General features: G+C 33.8%; 1 protein-coding gene across 1 annotated transcript; it reads right to left on the bottom strand.

Annotated features, from left to right (window-relative positions):
• Positions 1 to 341: 341 nt before the first annotated feature.
• On the bottom strand, positions 342 to 7,408 carry LOC106102043 (nose resistant to fluoxetine protein 6-like). The gene is made up of 14 exons (XM_013281446.1): positions 7,204 to 7,408; positions 6,451 to 6,696; positions 5,697 to 5,997; positions 5,292 to 5,471; positions 5,027 to 5,106; positions 4,759 to 4,952; positions 4,303 to 4,417; positions 3,940 to 4,154; positions 3,331 to 3,524; positions 2,680 to 2,815; positions 2,003 to 2,189; positions 1,281 to 1,423; positions 787 to 895; positions 342 to 682 (listed from the first exon to the last, which is right to left on the bottom strand). Exons 2-14 carry the CDS (start codon positions 6,641 to 6,643, stop codon positions 603 to 605), a joined length of 2,127 nt encoding a protein of 708 aa, XP_013136900.1. The 5' UTR covers positions 6,644 to 6,696; positions 7,204 to 7,408; the 3' UTR covers positions 342 to 602.
• Positions 7,409 to 18,890: the final 11,482 nt, after the last annotated feature.

Raw genomic sequence — 18,890 nt, forward strand, 5'->3', positions numbered from 1 at the left:
GTACTAATTAGTACATTTTAGGTACATTTTTTTAGTAAGTGGTATAATTTAATTCGCGATGGTACACCCGCCATTTTGACTCTCACCATTTTTTTAGTAAGTGGTATAATTTAATTCGCGATGGTACACCCGCCATTTTGACTCTCACCAAATATACTGAACTTTCTATTCCTCTAATAACTATAGTCAACACATAAATGGCGCTTTTGTATAGCGGTCGCCCTTTATCAGATCTACTTCCAAATTCTTTGCCACCGTTTGTTATAAAAAAAGATAAAAAAAAAACAAAGAGAATGAAAAAATATATTTATCAAAAAGCAGTAAATATAAATAATATCAAAATTTATGTATAAAATAGTATCAAAAATATACAACTAATTAAAAATAAACCACGTACATACTTCGAAAATTCGTAACATAATTCGAACGTTACGAATTCCTCAGTGCGTTGTATAAAATAAATATAAAGAATAGTATCAAAAATATAATGTCTATAAAAATAAAACTATCGAAAACCTAATTAGGGTTAGATAAAGTACCTAAACCTAATCTTCCTCCGAATTAAGTAAAAATTTTCATAGTTTTGTCACAAGCTACAAACACTAATCTTGATCCTTCCTGGACTCTATTTCAAATGCTTCGATTTCATCAATCTTCTTCGTATTGTTTGATTTAGAAAGTCCTGGAATAGGCAATAAAAATCAATAGACGCCAGAAAATCCATAAAAAAATACTGTTGTTAAAATTATTCCAACTCTAACCTAAAAATAATAAATTAAATGTTACCTTTTTCAAGGAGACGTTTGAAGATAAACGTAAATGGGACTTCTATTAGTACCGTAAGAATGAAGGATACTATGAAAGACAGCACTATAAATGACAACGCTTGATACATCTGCAAGGAAAAAGCGGAATTAAAAAAACCTTAGTAAGTACTCTAAACGTTCGCATTTTTATTATTAGTACGATAAACTGACTATTACGCCATCTATCCACCAGACATTACACTCTTACGGTTTCATGCTATCTCAAAATAGTAAATTGCTTTCCTAAGCAAAATGGTGAAATATTATAATTCACTCTAGCGCCATCTTTTGTGAAACTCTTCATACTATGTTGCTGTCTATTCACGATAAACTACTTATTCTCAGATTCCGTTAGATGGCGTTGTACATATTTTTTTTTTCGTTTAGTTAAATAAAAACACTAATATGTAGTTACTTTAGCAATACACTGTTATTTAAAAGTAAAGTAATTTAAATTACATAGAAAGTACTTACAACATTAGGTACAGAAAAGTATTGAAGTCCAATTATAGTACCGTTAACAACCACTATAATGGGATAGTGAAATAAATACATTCCGTAAGTGAGTCTGCCCGGTAACCGCCATAATGGTAAAGATAAAAACCAGTTGACGGGACCTGAAAACGAGCAAATAAAATCACTAGATATGAAAGTCAGTAATATACAGGGGAACTATTACATATTGATCCTCGTCGTCGTCACAATGCATACAAAATGTTAATACATTTTTTTTTCTTTGAGACTGAGTTGTCACTGTTTGCCTTGAAGAGGTATTTACAGATTCACCGGGCTTTACGTGGCCGAGCGCAGATGGCGCTTAGCCTAAACCTCTTTTATGAGTAACTAGGCTCGAGGGCTCCCTCAGGAGCCTCGGCTCGGGCCGTTACTTCGTTAAGTTTATGAGAGGTTCACACTTAGAGAACTACTAGTTTTTGTCTGCGACTCCGTCCACTTGTGATTAAAAACTAAGTAGCTTATTCTAACTGTCCTTATATATCAAATTTCATCGACATCCCTTCAGCAGTTTACAAACATTCATCTAAACTTTCGCATTTATACCTAATATATTAGTAAGATAAGATTTGATAATATTTTTTACAGGGCTGACAATGTGAACGCCAAGTATGCACCATGAATAAAATAAAACAAAAGCTACACTTTTAAAGTGGAACCATGCGGTGGAATCAGGTCCTCACCTCCATATCCGTGTGCGCAGGCGACTACTATCCATCCGATGGCGGCGGCCCACAACGGTCGCATAAGCGTGTTGAGAGCCGCGTCCGCCGCGCGCCGCTGCCAGTCCAGCTGCTTCACGCGGTGCAGCATGTAAAGCGTGCCGGATATCACACACAGTGATACCACCCACAGACCTTGCACTGTGAACTATAACATTTCTTTGAGTTTCCATTAACATCGTCATCCTGGAGACAAAGACAAACGAGGATAACGAAGACTTCGTTTTGCGCCAAAGATATTTAACTAATACATAGACTAGGCATAGTGAAAAGAACTTTTTCACCGGTACATCTGAAAGATATATCAGTTGTCAAGTTTAGAATGTCACTTCGTGTCCTTGTATTGCTATTTAAAAAAACGCTTTGCAAACATAAGCTTGAAAAATAAACATTTACATATTATTTAATGACACCTAATAGCAATAAATTTTAATACAATTAAGAGATGAGATTTTCAGGATCTATTAATAGGGAGCGTTAGTGAGATTATGACAAAAATGTTTCAATTTAACTATGCCTACTCTATATATGTTTTTAATATCTTATAAGCCATTGGCCTAGCGGCAAATACATAAAAATATATTGAAGTCTTGAGCGTCGTATGATTATTAATGTTATCTTTAAGGAAAATAACTCACCACATTGATCAAAACCCTCTTCCCTCGCCAAAGATGAAGAATATATCCAAACATCATGCCCACGAGGAACGGAGCGATTCGAGATATTATATGAAAGTAATACTTTGTCATGTACTCCATTACACGATCATTGCGTCTGTAACAATGTTATAAAGTAAGAATACTTCTTAGAAACGAGATTTTTATAAAAGTACTAATTAACTAATTATTGATATCAATAAATTCTAATTCAATTGTTTGACTATGGTTCTCAATATCGGCTTAAGCCAATGTTAAGAAAGGTAGACAACCTGATTTACGAAATCCCTTAGCATACATTTCTCATACCATGCAAGTTGCTTTTGTACTGCTATTAGCTTGTAGTTATGGTCCTTTTCTCACATTATAGTTTTATTTTTTAATTTATTCACCACTAACTGTTGCTTGCGACTTCGTCCACGAGGAATAGAAGAAAAGTTAGTAAAAACACAACCTATGTTATTCGGTGATAATGTAGCTTTTTAATGGTGAAAGAATTTTTAAATGAACCCAGTTGTCTTTGAGTTATTTTGAAATACAAAATTCCAAAAATATAAATCTTTCCTCTTTAGAATATTAAGTAAAGATATACATATAGATTTATAGATATAATAATATGGAATATATACATACGCTGGTGAAATAGTATGCGCTGGTAGATCCATGAAACCGTTATAAATCGCGGACACAATCAACGTAGCAGTCAGTGCCAGCAGAAGCGCGGCGCTCGCGACTCGTCGCCGCCCTCGCAACACCCAGTACAGCACCAGAGGCGACAGCATATGAAGCTGGACGTCCACCGCGACGTACCAAGAATGTGGTACACACTGAAAATTTGTCATGAAAAATATATCAAATACAACCCTTGCTATATGTATTATGATGATAATCTTTTATGCAAGGTTTATTTTCCATCTGTACTTTTCTATCAATTTGTTACAGCACATGTCACCTTTGGATGGGGCAGAGGTCCTCCAGAATCAAAAAAATTAAAATAGATATGACTACTTAAATAAAAACTTAGTAACGGCGATGCCCATAATCTCTACTTTAAAAAACTACAAACTTTTATTTGAAACACATATATGATTCCGGACCTCTCACTTGCCTAAAGGGATAAAAACCTTCATTGTACTCTTCAAGATAACTTCAATGAATTTATTGGTTCTTATGAAAACATTTTAATCACATTTTGATCGATAAGCCTGTATCTATAATTTAAATGACTATTCGAAGACTTACCATATCTCTCGGATTGAGATAGTTTTGCAAATGCAACAACGTGGTCCACCAATATTCTCTACATTTTTGTGCGTTGGTCGCGACCGCCATCCAATACGGCCCGTCTCCCATTTTATGGAACACAGATGCGTCCAACAATACCGCCGTCGCGAGTAACGGAAACATACGGAGCAAGCGATTCAAATAAAATATATGAAGATTATGAAGCAAAGCACCTGAAAAAATATATAAAATCGCAAATACAGATCTTGTTAAGAGAAATAAACATGTGTGTAGAAGGTATTTCTAAAAGACGAGTTATTATTTACATCATTTTCATATAAATTCTGATGCAGATATACTCATTGAACGCAACGGACTAACCTGCATCCATTTTCTTAGCGGTTGTGAAAACTAAAAGCATGCCCGTGATTGCAATAAATGTGTCCACTGTGATAGGCGTTGATGAAACCCATAAGCCATCGACTGATATCATCCACTGAAAACATAGTCAAATTATTAAACTTAAGAAAATAAACTATTCAATCCACGAACAAAAGAAATAAGCTAGAACAATATTCATATACCATTGTAAATTTTCTAGAAACTTAAGAACGGGCGCAAATATTTGACCTAACTATTGCAGAACTGTTGTGCGATTGTCGATTGTTTCGCAGCCAATTCAAATGTTTAGTTTCCCAACTAAAAATCGTGAACTGTGCGCACCTCCATATACGTAAGCTCATAGGAATCAAAGCGTGACTAAACAGTTATGCCATAGTTAATTTAAAGGTATGTACGCGCTCTTAGGTGAAGGAATAAGTATTTTATTTATATTACCTCCCAGGCTTTGAAAGGGTTAAGTAAACCAGACAACGAGGAGAAAGAATGTCCTACGATAATCCACACAGTGGCTATAGTTCTAATGCCGTTGATACACTGCAGTGAATGATGTTCTTTAGGGATATGAAATAAACTACGTGTGTTGTTGTATATGGAAAATGAACGGTAATAGATGTTGACAGACTTCGTATCTGAAAAATAAAAATATTATACCTAATTTTCTTCAAAATAATACAAATAACATAGAAAATTTATGTGAAATTACCTGTCTTTAACAGGAATATATGCGTCAGTTCATACACGCTGCTCATTAGTGTTAGAAGACCAATCATAGAGAAAATAAGTCTGAAAGAAGTATAATTACTACTTTATTTAATGTTGGTACGAATTTTCTTAATGAAAACTTTCAATTAAATTATTTTTACACATTCATAAAAATCCGTACAAATCGAAAATCATCATCAATAATTTTAGAAACTCACAATCACTGAAGAAGAATTAAGGTTATGTAAGAATAAAAAAATGCTAACACTGCCGCTGAATCAGCCGACACCCACGGTTTGTCGTTGGGTAGACGACAAAATTGTTCTTGATAATCAAATCCGATAGTGGAAAGGTTAAACAATAATGTAGTTATTGCTACCTCTGTGGTACATGAGCGTGGAATGCATACCGCCAATTTAAACATTGTTCCGGTGACATGTGCAACTCTGTAAACAAAATTTCCACTACAAATTCCATAATAGAACCATAGCACTTATAACCATAGCACACATAGGTATTAAAATCACTGGAAGCAGTACAAAAAGAAGAACAAAAACTGAAAAGGAAACAAAAAAGCTGAAGTATACATTGATACAAAAACATGACATGACAATTTCTCCTTAAAATGTAGGAGTGCAGTGGAAAAAGAGATTAAAGTATAGTTTAGTTACCTGTCTTCTAAATGTGTGCCAGATAATGCACGATATCCCTTGATACCCGTATAATATTTCTCTAACACAAGTTGAGCGGCTGGTCCCAACTTAAATTTACTAACATCTAAAGCATCAGCCTTTGCTGAGAAGCCGGGCAGAGTTAGATCCTGACTTAGTGGGACCTGTATTATGCAATACTTTCCAGCAATACGAGATTCTTCAAATGGTGCATCTATAGCCAGACATTGGTAAAAATTCCCAAGGTCATCTGCATTGCCATCAAAAAATCCTTTGGGTAGTCTCAAACCAGCGTCCAAGACTGAAATATAGATACAAATACTGTAGACATAAGATTCTTATATTACCTTATATAAATGAAGCAACATATTATTAGTTTCTTTAACTTCTACTATGAGTTGCCACCTACTGGTCAAAATACAATAATGCAATAAGATCCATCCAAGGACAGAGAGTAGATTTTTTTATTGCAAACAAAATTCAGTTTTATATAATTGAAACAAGGTTTAATTTTATTTTGAACATTTTTACTTAACAAGTGACAACGTAAAATACGTGAAAAAATGAATTCTGTTTCTATCACAAAGAAGCTCAATTTTATTTGTTATAAAAATCTACTCTGGTCAATTGTGGTATGTTTGACCAGACCCTAATATTATTAAATAAGTTACTGTACAATTTTGATTATACTTCACTATTAAATCTATTTTTTTATTACATACAGATTATACAAGTTATTTTTTTTCAAACTCACATTGTGCTAACAGCACAGAGTTGTTAGCAGCCATGTATCTTATCTGCTTCATACATAATTTCGGATCCAAAACATTTTCATATAAATTTAAATCAAATGCACTTATTTTATTATCCATTGAAAATTGTGCATTTCCAGTCACAAAACACAAGACACTCAAATAAAAAACTTGTTGATATGTCTTTGCCATCATTCCAATGTAAACTTCTATAGAGTAAAATAAATTGGTCTTCTCAAACCATACCACTAAAACAAAGATTTTTATATTATAAGATGTCAAAAAATGAGAAATCACTTAAACTCGAAGAAATCATAAAGCACCTTCCAATTGTAGAAATACCTTTAATCAACAGAGGGAAGCCCAGAAAAAGGACATTCCCTTCTCCTCTGCGTCTCCTCTATCTAATTCACTAATTTATGTTAGTAAATTAGTGTATATTTTGTATCTACAAATTGGTACATTATTGACAATACAAGTCCAGAAACATAGTATTATCTCATTCATTTTATAAAGAATAACAGGGACAATTAATATCATAATCTCTCCTGCCTTTTTCTACTCCCGTAGGGTCGGCGCGCGGGGTTTTCATCCTCCAAAGCACTCTATCATCCGTCATCTCAATCTTCAGTCACTCATAAAAGGGACTATCAGTATGTTTTTTAAAAGGTTTTTTATACTGGATATCCACGATGGCTATCCGCGTATAAATGAATAGTTTAAGTACACAAGGTTATACAAATTTTGATCCGTACCTCACAAGCAGGATTGTATCCTCGTTGTCAACCATAAGTGTTAAAATATTAACACCTTTCACATCATTCAGTTAACACACATAATTACCAACTTCTATTTACGTCAAGTAAATAGATGTTTGTTATACAGAACTACATAATCTGAAAGTAAAATGAATTTCAATTTAATTAGCGATATTTTAAATCATGATTAATTAATGCAAAAGTTTCAAAAGCATAAAATAGGGTTTTAAAATATTGACGTAATCAAAAATGATTTGTTTTTGATCCAAATAGTTTTTTATATGACAGAGAGCCTTTCAAATAAAGAACTAGCCAGTGATTATGTTTAACAAACGAGTTTTATAGAATTTTACGGATAAAGTTTTACCAAGAGAAGGCGCAATTTTACAAGCACATGTAATTAGAACTTTACCTGTTTTCAATAGGTATGGTTTGTTAATACTATCCATGTCAGCTACCATCCACTGAAAGTCCCGTCGAAATCGGCCCATCTGTTGCCGAGATAAAAACTATGCAATATGAAAATATTACAGTAGATACAAAACATTATTTTAAAATAATATCCTCTGTATTGAAAATATTAGTGTCGACTAATTTGGAAGTAAAGGTTGCCGCGCCTTTACAAAACCTCAATGCGTAGTCAATTAAAACACGTGAATCTACAAGATGCTATAATTTAAGCCGTGGAAGCAAATCGGCGAACTCTCGGGTAATTATCGGCATTACCGGCGAGTATAATGTCTCATTGTTAATTGTTAGTCCGGGGATATCGCGGGCGGATCTCTTTGCTGATGTCCGCCTTATCTTCGAGAACTCTTGCGCCGTCCGAGGGCACGTAATAAGCTACCCATTCACGGTGCGTTTCTTTTTAATTTTACAATTAGCACAATGTTATGTACTTTTAATTTTTCTACTTTCTTCATACGTCCATAAAATTGTGAAGATTTTTTTTGGCTAAAATCTTTTTATAGAAAACTGAATTGTTAAAATTGTTGATACAAGTTATCTTATTCGGGAAGTTGAATAAAACAAATAGAGAATAATCAAATTTAAAAATATAAATGCATACCATTTAAATGGAAAGTAATAACTCATCAGGCAATTTTAAAATCCATAACAACTAATAAAAATAACATCGAAAACTCATTAAAACGCTCAATTTCTGGGCGCTTTATGAAATCCATTCTGTACGCAATTAGCACGAGGTACTGGAGAAAGAAAAGTACTGAAGAATATCGCTACCAATCGCTTCTACGAACACGGTAAAGATAAAAAGATAAATATTTAGCCAAAAGCATTCAATTGTGACTTGTCAATGTTTGTAATTACGCTCTATTGCGCTGACATTTTTACAATCTTTCTTCATAAGCTTTTAGTGCAATTTATTTTAAAGAATATTCAAGTTTAAACCATCTAGGTTAGTCATTTTTTCTAATAGGAGTAAAAGCAATCAAAACAATAATCTTGCAAATAATTTTAACAGTCTTTCCGAACTAATAAGAGTTTTATTGCTTTATTTCTCCGTTTGATTAAATTAAACGCTATAAAACCATCAAGCAATTACAGAGCAGACAGAGGCTCTTCTCGTGCAAACGTTTTTGGCCACTTATTTGTGATACCTAATTCAACACTCGAAACGTTTAAAATCTTTGCATACAAAATTTCTCGATTCGTTTCCAAGTCTTGTTTGTCAGGGGTGCACGGTTAACTTTTGTTGAAGATACTAAAGTTTACTTCTATTTTCTCTTTCATTTCATTAGCTGGTGATACTTTAATTATTTCTTATGAAAGATGTTAGCTTTTGTTTTTATGTTTACTATTTATTGTAATAGTTGTATCGTATAGAAAACAATTTACAGTATACATTTTGCAACAATGTTAAACTTAATTGTAATTATTTAAACTCCTTTCATTTGGTCATTCTTTTTTCACCAATAGTTTCTTTCACGGTGAGAAAAAGTCTTTGTCTACCTTCACCCAATATTTTAATAGATTTACTTAATAATATTTTTCTCTCCAACTTTCTTTACAATTTTCTGTTTTAGATATAAAAGTGCAGCCCTAGTGCATTTAGAATATTTCACCCAACAGTAGTCATCTCTATACTGCTAAACGCCGGTTGCCATTCTCCATTTCCCTAGGCGATACTTTTCAAATTGCCCTTTGCCGAAATAAAGGTTCTCGAATCGTGCCATCACGCGAAAGACCTATCCCACTGTTATGGTATTCATTAAGTGCACACCAATTTAAATTCTTAAATAAAATTGCCAAGTTTAAAGCAATTAAAGATTTTTTATGACTTAACATAGAATAAAATATTTTATTTTTTGAAACCAACTTTTAATTATCGCGTTAAATAATCAATTAAAATGTATCGGCATTATTTTTATTTCCCGTATACAATGGTTAGGTTATGAATGGTTTTTGTGCTGTTTAGATTTTTCAAACACGACTTTCTCTTCTGATGACCGAATAAAACCTTTATCACTATACCCGGTGCACATATGGCCAGGACAGTTGGACAGTTGCACTGGCCCGGACCTAGTTTATATGGACTCACTGGCGACAATTACTGTTTACCTTAGGTCAGTAGACTGTCAGCCCAGTTCTTGAGGGCTACTGATCATCTTCCTCCTTATCCTACTCCCGTAGGGTTGGCGCAACAGGTTTTTGTCTTCCACATAGCTCTATACGCCATCTTAGTCATCACTCCCTTTTTAATCATATCCTCTTTCACGCAATCCATCCATCTCTTTCTAGGTTCTTGTTCTAGTTCTTGAGCGCTACTGACCAACTGTACTGGCCAAGTGTAAACATGGATTTTTAAAAATTTATTAAAAAAATGTTATATGTCGTTATATACTGCATGAACATTATCCATCAGTTTTTATTCTCAGCTAACGACTCGCCCACGGCAGGTGTGTACATTATGGTTTAAATAATTGTTTCGACCTACCTTGTGATTACTGTTTTGTCGGAAAGTGAACTCACTAATTATTTGTATGTTACAAATGCAGGAATTTTTAAGCATGTGCAAGTGTATAATTTGGCTTAACCATCAGATATTTAGTGTTAAGAAAGGTACAGTGCCGAAGTAGCGGCGCAACACTAGAGATCATTGCCGTATCCGTCCGTATGACATCTGTCAAGCATTTCTGGCGGGAATCGGTAGACGGAGTATGGAAGTAAATGTACATACGTCGTTTAATAAACTATTGTGAAACAAAAACAAAATAGAGGAAGGATTTTAATAGCAGATTGTGGAGGTGGGACATGAAAATATTTTTTCTTTACTTATCTTTTGTTAATCGTTTGAAATATGAACTAGAATTGTATGAGAATTACAAGACTTCAATGTAACTACTAAGATTATAGTAAATTTTAACGCAATTGTGCTTCATATTGATTCATTGTATTTTTTTCTTTTTTAAAATGTTTTGTTCAACAAAAACCAGTGGGTTGTTCCTGTAAAATACGGCCGATTTAACATTTAAAATTCGCTCCCGAGGCGATATGGGAGCACTCTAATTGTTGTCGGACGGTGCAAATTATAAATTCATTAAAAGGCCCCCGACCGCTCGCGATCGTGTATGGCTGCGGTTGCTTTTTATTTTCTTATCTTGTATGCTCTTGTTTTGAAATAACTTTAAACAAACCACACAATTCTATTGATACTTTACTAGAATTAGGCAGTTTATTTTTTACTATCTTTCGCCCGCAACTTCGTCCGCGTGGAGTTTACAAAAACAAAAGTTTGTAGCCTATGTGTGCTTCCAGACTATCGTCTACGTCCATGCCAAATTTCATCGAGATTCGTTCAGCCGTTTTGGTTACAAACTCTCAAACATCCATCTATTCATCCATCTAAACTTTCGCATTTATAATATTAGTAAGATTACGATCAATACAAACTCAATTCGACTTCGGTTTTTCGTAATCGTTTTTTTTATTTATTTATAACTAGGTACAATTAGCTAAAAATATGTCTGAAATTGATAGCATTATTTTTACAATGGATATAATTATTTAAGACAGTCTAAAACCGTTTTTTTTTCTAACTATTTATTTGTACCTCTGGCTAGTAGATAAAGCTTAAGATAAGTAGATTAAAAAACCGTAAATTATTAATTTTAATTCATTATGAGTTCATCATAAAATAAGTGACACGCGTTTATTCTCAATCTGTTAATAAAACCACAAACGACAGTCCATTCAATGTATACGGTTGGATGTGGATTTAAATCGAGTATAGCGTGAGGGAATGTCTGCTCAGATGCCGCGGGCCCGGAAGGTATGGCCGAATTAAATGGGAGCTGGGACGCACGCGAAACGCAGCGTAATCGCAGGAGCTTACGACTGAATTCTTTATAGATGTTGCTTACGTTTTGTTGTAGTAATTTTTACTTACATCAGAAGTTTCAACTTTTTTTTAATTAAAAAAAACTGTTACTAGTTATTAATCTGTACTTCAGGGTCTACTTCATACTAATATTATAAATCTGAAAGTTTAGATGTATGTTTTTTAGAGTTTGTAGCCTAAACTGCTGAACGGATTTCAATTAAATTTGACATAGATGTAAAGGTTAAACTGGAAGATCACATAGGCTAATTGGTTATGTTTTTTTTAAAACCACGTAGACGGAGTCACGGGCGAAAGCTAGTTTTATCATAATTACTAGGTTTTAAATTTGTATATGTTTGTATTACAAAATCTATAGCCGTTACTCGATCACGTTACAATTTGTTTTCAATTGACCGGTTATTGATATTAAAAAAAGTCAAGTAATAATGTCCAAGTAAAACAAACCGCACGTCGTCGAAGTCAATGAATACGTCATAAAATGTAAATCTATCTGCGTGGATACATCAGAAAAAAATGACTAAAGCCCGGCTTGTCGGAGTTATGTCATGTCCTGGCTTACGACGCAGATTAGAGCCAATCCGATTTTGATGTCGGCGTCGATTTTATACGGATTTTTGTACTGTTGCTTTATTTTTTTATAACCATCGGTCTCATCATAACCTCAAATATTTTTGATGTGCCTTACGATGAAAAAATTAATTAAGTATTCTTTGTTTACATTCCAAACAAGTAAACTTAATAATTTAAGAATAAATAAATTATTAATTTATTAATACAAGTAATAATTTAAGTAAAATAATTGTTATGTGACTATTAGATAATTCCAATTTGTAAAATTACAAAATGGAATTACCTTTGCTTTCACTATTTCCCCTTGATTATAGAACCTCGATTATTCTTTACTTTTCTCTTAATGTTGGTCAACTTTTGTCTTCACTCGTATTTCTTATTAGAAACCTAATCGATTAACTGATCTTGTCGATAGATTCGCTGATTTTTTAATCGTTTTATGTGTTTTGAAACCGTTGTGACGTCATTTCGTATTTATAAAAACAATTCTGTGTATTACTGGTCCGTGACACAAGGGCTGCCTTCACGCCGCATTTGTGATCCCTCTCAGGATGGACGTTAAGCGCATATTTAATCGGATTCGAACCCGAGTCGCGTACGGCTTAATTGTTATTAAATTTCAAGTCAATTTGTGCCGTGACAGGAAGTTTCGTATGAACCCTTATTGTTCCATGATACAATATTGTGGAGTCGTTCTGAAAGTCAACCGAGTGTGTGTTGGTGGACAGTTGATTTTATTCAAATAAATACGCAGTTCAAATGAATATTTCTTTATTTAATACTAGCTGTTCCGAGCGGCTTTATCCGCTTGAAATTATGAAATTCTTATTTATTGTTTACATTTGTCAAATTATCAATAGCAAATGTCAAAATGACTTGACATGACAAACCTTGGCAATCTTGCTTCCTTGATGTTGGCAGCAACTTGTGGTCTCTTTCCCACATTTTATCCAAAATATTTAACACCTAAGTTTTACGGCGTGAATATAAATAGCCTAAAGCGTGACGTAAGTGTAGGGCTTTTTGTTTGAAAAAGAATTATTCAAAAATGTGCTGTAAAAGCTGACATCTTAGGCAACAAAGAAGTGTGTGTTTACGCTTTATTATAATAGTATGATGAGTTCAATATTTTTGTAATGTCAATCTAAAATAATTTTATAAACATGTCTAAAGATGGAATAGATAGTATGTAGATATACAAAATAACTACTGACTTCAAGTCTTTATTGAGAATTTTACTAAGAAAAATATTTTTCAAATCTCAATATCTGCATTACTTTATAACAGTGTCCTAGCTGCAAATCTAACCATAAACCAACTGGTATATCTTAAAGCAACAATGTACAAGCTATAATCGGACCAATGGCATTAAAAGTTCAACGCAAACAATAGAAGTGCCGGTATATCACGATGCGCAGGCGCAGGGGCGGTACTGTAGCGGTCCCGCCCCGCGCCGCGACCACGCCTCCAAAAGCTCGAGATGTTCCGACACGTGATTTATATCGTGATTTTTTACGGAACAAACGAGAATATAAAACTGTCCGACATCGATATACTTACCGCCACGGCCAGCCGGCGTTTAGAATGTCACCTTCGTATACATTCTCGGGCGAGTGATGTTAACTTTCGCGTAAATGATACACCAGCGATGTTATTGTCCAATTAGGTATTAACAAGGTCAGATTAGAAAATACCCAAATTAAGATTTAAACTACAACGTAACAGATATTGAGAATAGGTCCTGTCCTATAGTCCTATAGGATTTACATAATACGTCGAGATTGGAGTCAGTTTTAGTTATTGATTTACCCTAGGTATTCAAGATAATGAACTTATTAGCTTGGCCTAAAAGAAGGTTGAAGTTATTATCTACAGGAAAACACGTAATCCATAGTTGGTTTGCACTTTGCAAAAAACTCTGGAAACGGAACTGAGAACTAAATTGCGTTGCAATAGGTTGTAAAATAGGTAACGGATATTTGACACTACGCACAGTAGAATATTTTATGTAAATCTCATTTTAAACAATGATGCAAGTTAATTATACTAATGAACGAAAGTGTGAGTCAAGAATAGGTGAAAATACAGTGTAGTCGTAATAAGGCAATAAACAAGAGTGTGAAATGCTTGTGAAATATGCATAAGATGATATGAGCTGATAGAATTTATTGCATGACTAGGACTATATTGTTTTTTTTATATAATATAAGGTGGCAAACGTGCAAGCGGCCACCTGAATCCACCGAAATGGAGAGCGACTGCTGCCCATAAACATCCACAAATGCAGATGCGTTGCCTACCCTTAATTGTCGGAGGAGGAGACGCACATAAAGAGGACATTTCCCCTTCATATGCGTCTCCTCCACTGTCAAATACACTTTTCCTTTCCAACCTTTTCTCTTAAGAAAAGGGTGGAAAGGAAAAGGGTCTGAAATTAGGCCTCCTGCATCACATTCATCAGACAAAACGCGGAATTGCTTCCACTTCACGCCTGTTTTCTGTGTGGTCGTGGTATTACACCGTGCGAGCCGCCCCATTCGTGCGAAGATGTTAAAGCGGGCTATACCACTGTTTGTGTCTTCATAATTTAATAGTGTAATTGATAATTTATTTCCATGATAATTTTTCATAATCATATCCAAAATCGGTTGTTGTAGAACTGATCATTTTCAACTACATCGTGGTGCAAAACTATTTTTAATATTTTGTACTGCCATACCATGGGGCATATGTGCCCGACCATCGACACAGACCCCGTGGGTTTGTGGTTGACGACAGGTGTGTGGGTCATCGACATTTATTGTATATGTTCCTTAGTACTGCCATTTTAAATTCACACTTATTGTAAGAGGAATTGAGTTTATATTGCTATACAATTATTAACTTAAAGTTATATCGTATCTTGACGAGTGTGTTTCGTTAAGACCAAATGAATGTAACTGATTTCGTTCATTGATTTTAATTTAGATGTGAGCTAAATTTAATGTTTTGCTGATATGATAAGGAATTTTTTAATCTTAAGAATTCATTAAAAAATAAGAAAATACTTTTTGGTAACGTCTTAGGTAGCGATATTCGTTTTAAAACTACAAAATAAATACAATTATGTCTATCGTCTTTTATGTTAAAGGAATTAATTTCTATGAATCGTTGTTGAAGTGACTTCTTGTAGTCGGCTATATAAGACCTGGAACGATTTTAGCGACTAATTAGTCATATAATTGTAGTCTTACCCTAATTCATAAATGACATATATCGAACGCATTTGATATCCAATCAGATTTTAAAATTAATAGTCAGTGGGTAGTCGACCCAATGAAGTAGGTTTACTTAAACATTTTACTACTTACTTAAATTTAATCTGATTAAAAATGTTTTTTTATTTATTTTAGTTTTCCACGAACTCAAGTTAGTTAATTTACTTAAGCTATTTTTAAAGCATGAAAACAATTTATTTAAGCTTCAGTATGTTAAAGGATTCAATTAAAATTTAAACAAAGTTTTTAATCTTATCCGGTAAAGTAAAAAAAAAAAAACATATTTCCAATCCACAATTCCTAATCAGCGTAATAAATTGCGTATCATTTAAGGTATCGACATTAAAAGCTTCTATGACGAAGCAGATGTTAGAACAGACCGATAAAAAGCTGGCAGGTAAAATAAAAAAACAAAATCAGGTGCGCGCGCGCACCTCGCGAGCCTCCGCGGCGATCTGACGGGCGGCGCGCGAATGCAGGTGCCGCCTTTGGAGGGGAGCACCTTACTCTGCACCTTACAAACTTACATCTGCAAGCCAAATGACTCTTATCACTTGGGAAACAAAGTTCGTTTTACATTGTGGTGATGAATCAAACAGGTTGTAGGGCTTACTCCTCTCCTTTTTATCGAACAAAAAATGAACTGTAAACGCGATCACGGCCGTGGCTAAGGTCAATGTTAGCGCTTCCTTCAGTGCACGTTCAGAGAAGAGCGCGCGCGCATCCTTCGCTCGGTGACGTACTCCCGAGTGCCTGGACGAACACTACCGGACGGGTTGAATGAACTCATACGAAAATATTAGCAATCGATATCGGAAATCGAGTGATCTAAATCGCGTAACGAGTGAACATTTTTCATAGACGGATCGATTAGAACGTACTTTTATTAAAATAAATCGATCGAACATTTCATCGGATGATCGATCACACGGACTCGATATTTCGTTGATAATCACACAGACGGGTCGGGACGATTTTTATTTATATAATCCTCATAACAGTGATGGAAGACTTGGATATAGCCAAGGATTAAAATATACACGGACTTGTTTTGTATTTATCTTTTAATCTAGATTATATTTGTAACATTGCTGAGAAAGAACGTAATGTGCCAGAGATAATGGAGACTCTGGTTCTCATACCGCAAGAGTTGAGCCTTGCTCTAAGGCCAGGAGGTGCGAGAGGAAGGGAAGCTTCTGTCAGCGTGTGGACCTCAACTGAACTCCAGCGAGGGTCTCTGCTGTACCCATTTCAGGGTACTATAAGGATCGACAAGCTACACGTTTACTCCTACGTCGCGGATCATGATGTAAGTGATATAATATTTAGTTAAAAATACAACTATTAATACATAGATGTTAAAACTGTTTACAACTTAGTTTTCATTGAAAAATAATTTTTATGTTTATTTATTGCGTTTTAATAATAATATGGCAAATATTGTGATAACAATGATCATAGATCGAGAAAGATCTTTAAGATTAAACAAACCTCTTTATTTATCATTATTTACATTACTTCAATTATTATTTTGTATTATAACAAATGTTAATAGTAATTAAATTTATTAAATTTCAATATAATAATATCAAATTTTATTTCAGTGAAACTAAGTATTTAAGTTAATTTAAGTATGTATTTCGTATTCGTATCAAAACTGAATGCCATGCGTCGTCTACTTAACATAAGTTATAAGAATTATTTATTATTAACAACAACCGACTGTAGAATATTTCAAATTACTCGTAGACTGAGAACCCAGATATCTAATACTGAAATACTTGTACAAATTATTATTACCTTATATTCTTTTCTAAAAAATAACTATGTCTTTCGGCAATAGAACTTTAGAGTTAAGGATTTATCTTAACATTAAAAATGAAATGCATTAAAATTTAATAATACAAAAAATCTCAATTATTAAAATTTAATGGTTAATAATGTCGATCGAAAACATCAAGAGTTCTAATCTATTTTATTTATTTATACATCTCGCTATCATTTACGTTCCTCGTAAATTATAATTTTTGTTAGAACCATCTTTTAAATGAAAATAACTGATGCAAAATTAGTCGATTAGATTTTTATAGGTGTTTTTAATATAATATATTATCATGTTCATTTGAGTGTATATTTTTTGCTGTTTTCATTTGGAAGATTTATTAGTTTAGATAATACTTTAGTCAATTTTGATTGCATTATAAATAAAATACATTACCTCATAATATTAAAATAATATGAATAGTAATTTTCATTACATTGCTTCCTGTTTTAACAGTCCTAACAAATTGAATATTAAATATTGTAACGAATAGGCTCATAAACTACTGGGCCGATTTTAAAAATTCTTTCACCGTTAGAAAGGTAATTTATCTGTGAATAACATAGTCTATATTGTTTAATTTCTTTATTATTATTTTTAAATTTCACGCAGATGGAGTCGCGAGCAAAAGATAGTTCATTAAAAAACAGTCTTTCTGATACATTGTTTTGGTGTTTGTTAGTGAGACAAAAACTCTAGTCGTATGTTGTCCTCCGACGGGCACTTATAGCCTCTTAAGTGTGCTGAACAATCTTATCACATCTTATAGCATCCAATTAATTGTTAAAAATTAAGATATATATCGCTCTTTGTTGCTTTTATCATATAACTTACAAAATGTTTAATTTTTTTCTTTCTTTTCACTTCCTCCATCGAATCGGTAGCCGCACGGAGAGGTAACAATCATGCGGTTAAAATTACTATAGAGTTTTTGTTTGATTGATCATAAAAACCCTCATCTCGTTGGCGACCGACGTCAGACGTGAGGGAGAGAATATTGCCTCTAACTGGACCCGATTGTGGTCTACAAAAGATTACCTAGTATTGAATTTTAAACAGTTTGCGGAGAATCGTGCTTATTGTTTAAAAAGAAACAGAAATACTAGACTTAGTACAAGTATTATAACCTCAATAACACCAATAACAGAAGTCGCTTCTATAATCCAAATAGGGAGACAGAAACTATGGACTTCCATCTGACTAATAATATAAATGCGAAAGCTAAGATGGATGGATGTTTGTTAGAGTTCTTAGCCTAAACTGCTGAACGAATCTCGATGAAATTCGGCAGAGCAAAGTCTGGTAGAACACATAGGCTACTTACTTTTGCTTTTTTTTTAATTCCTCAGACGGGGTCTTGGGCTAAAGCTAGTTTTCCATATATCTGTTTTTCGTAACAATAAACTTATTATTAAAAAAAATACATATTTAGTTATAATTTTAAATCCTTCCTTATCAAGTCTCTTTGTAGGTTACAACCGTCACATTCGCATGTTTAAAAAAGTTTTTGGCATTTTATAAGTCATTTAAATAAGTAACAAAAAATAGCACCTACGGCGTTAGTTAACCGGAAGTGATCATATCGACGTTAACACAGGTGTAAGAACGCGGACTTTCTCTTTAATCAACAGGTTTAGGCGGGCGACGCCGGGTGTGGTGGGTTGTGTAAAAA

This window comes from Papilio polytes, unplaced genomic scaffold, assembly GCF_000836215.1.
Source record: "Papilio polytes unplaced genomic scaffold, Ppol_1.0 DF823934.1, whole genome shotgun sequence".
In the NCBI taxonomy this organism is placed as follows: Eukaryota; Metazoa; Arthropoda; class Insecta; order Lepidoptera; family Papilionidae; genus Papilio; species Papilio polytes.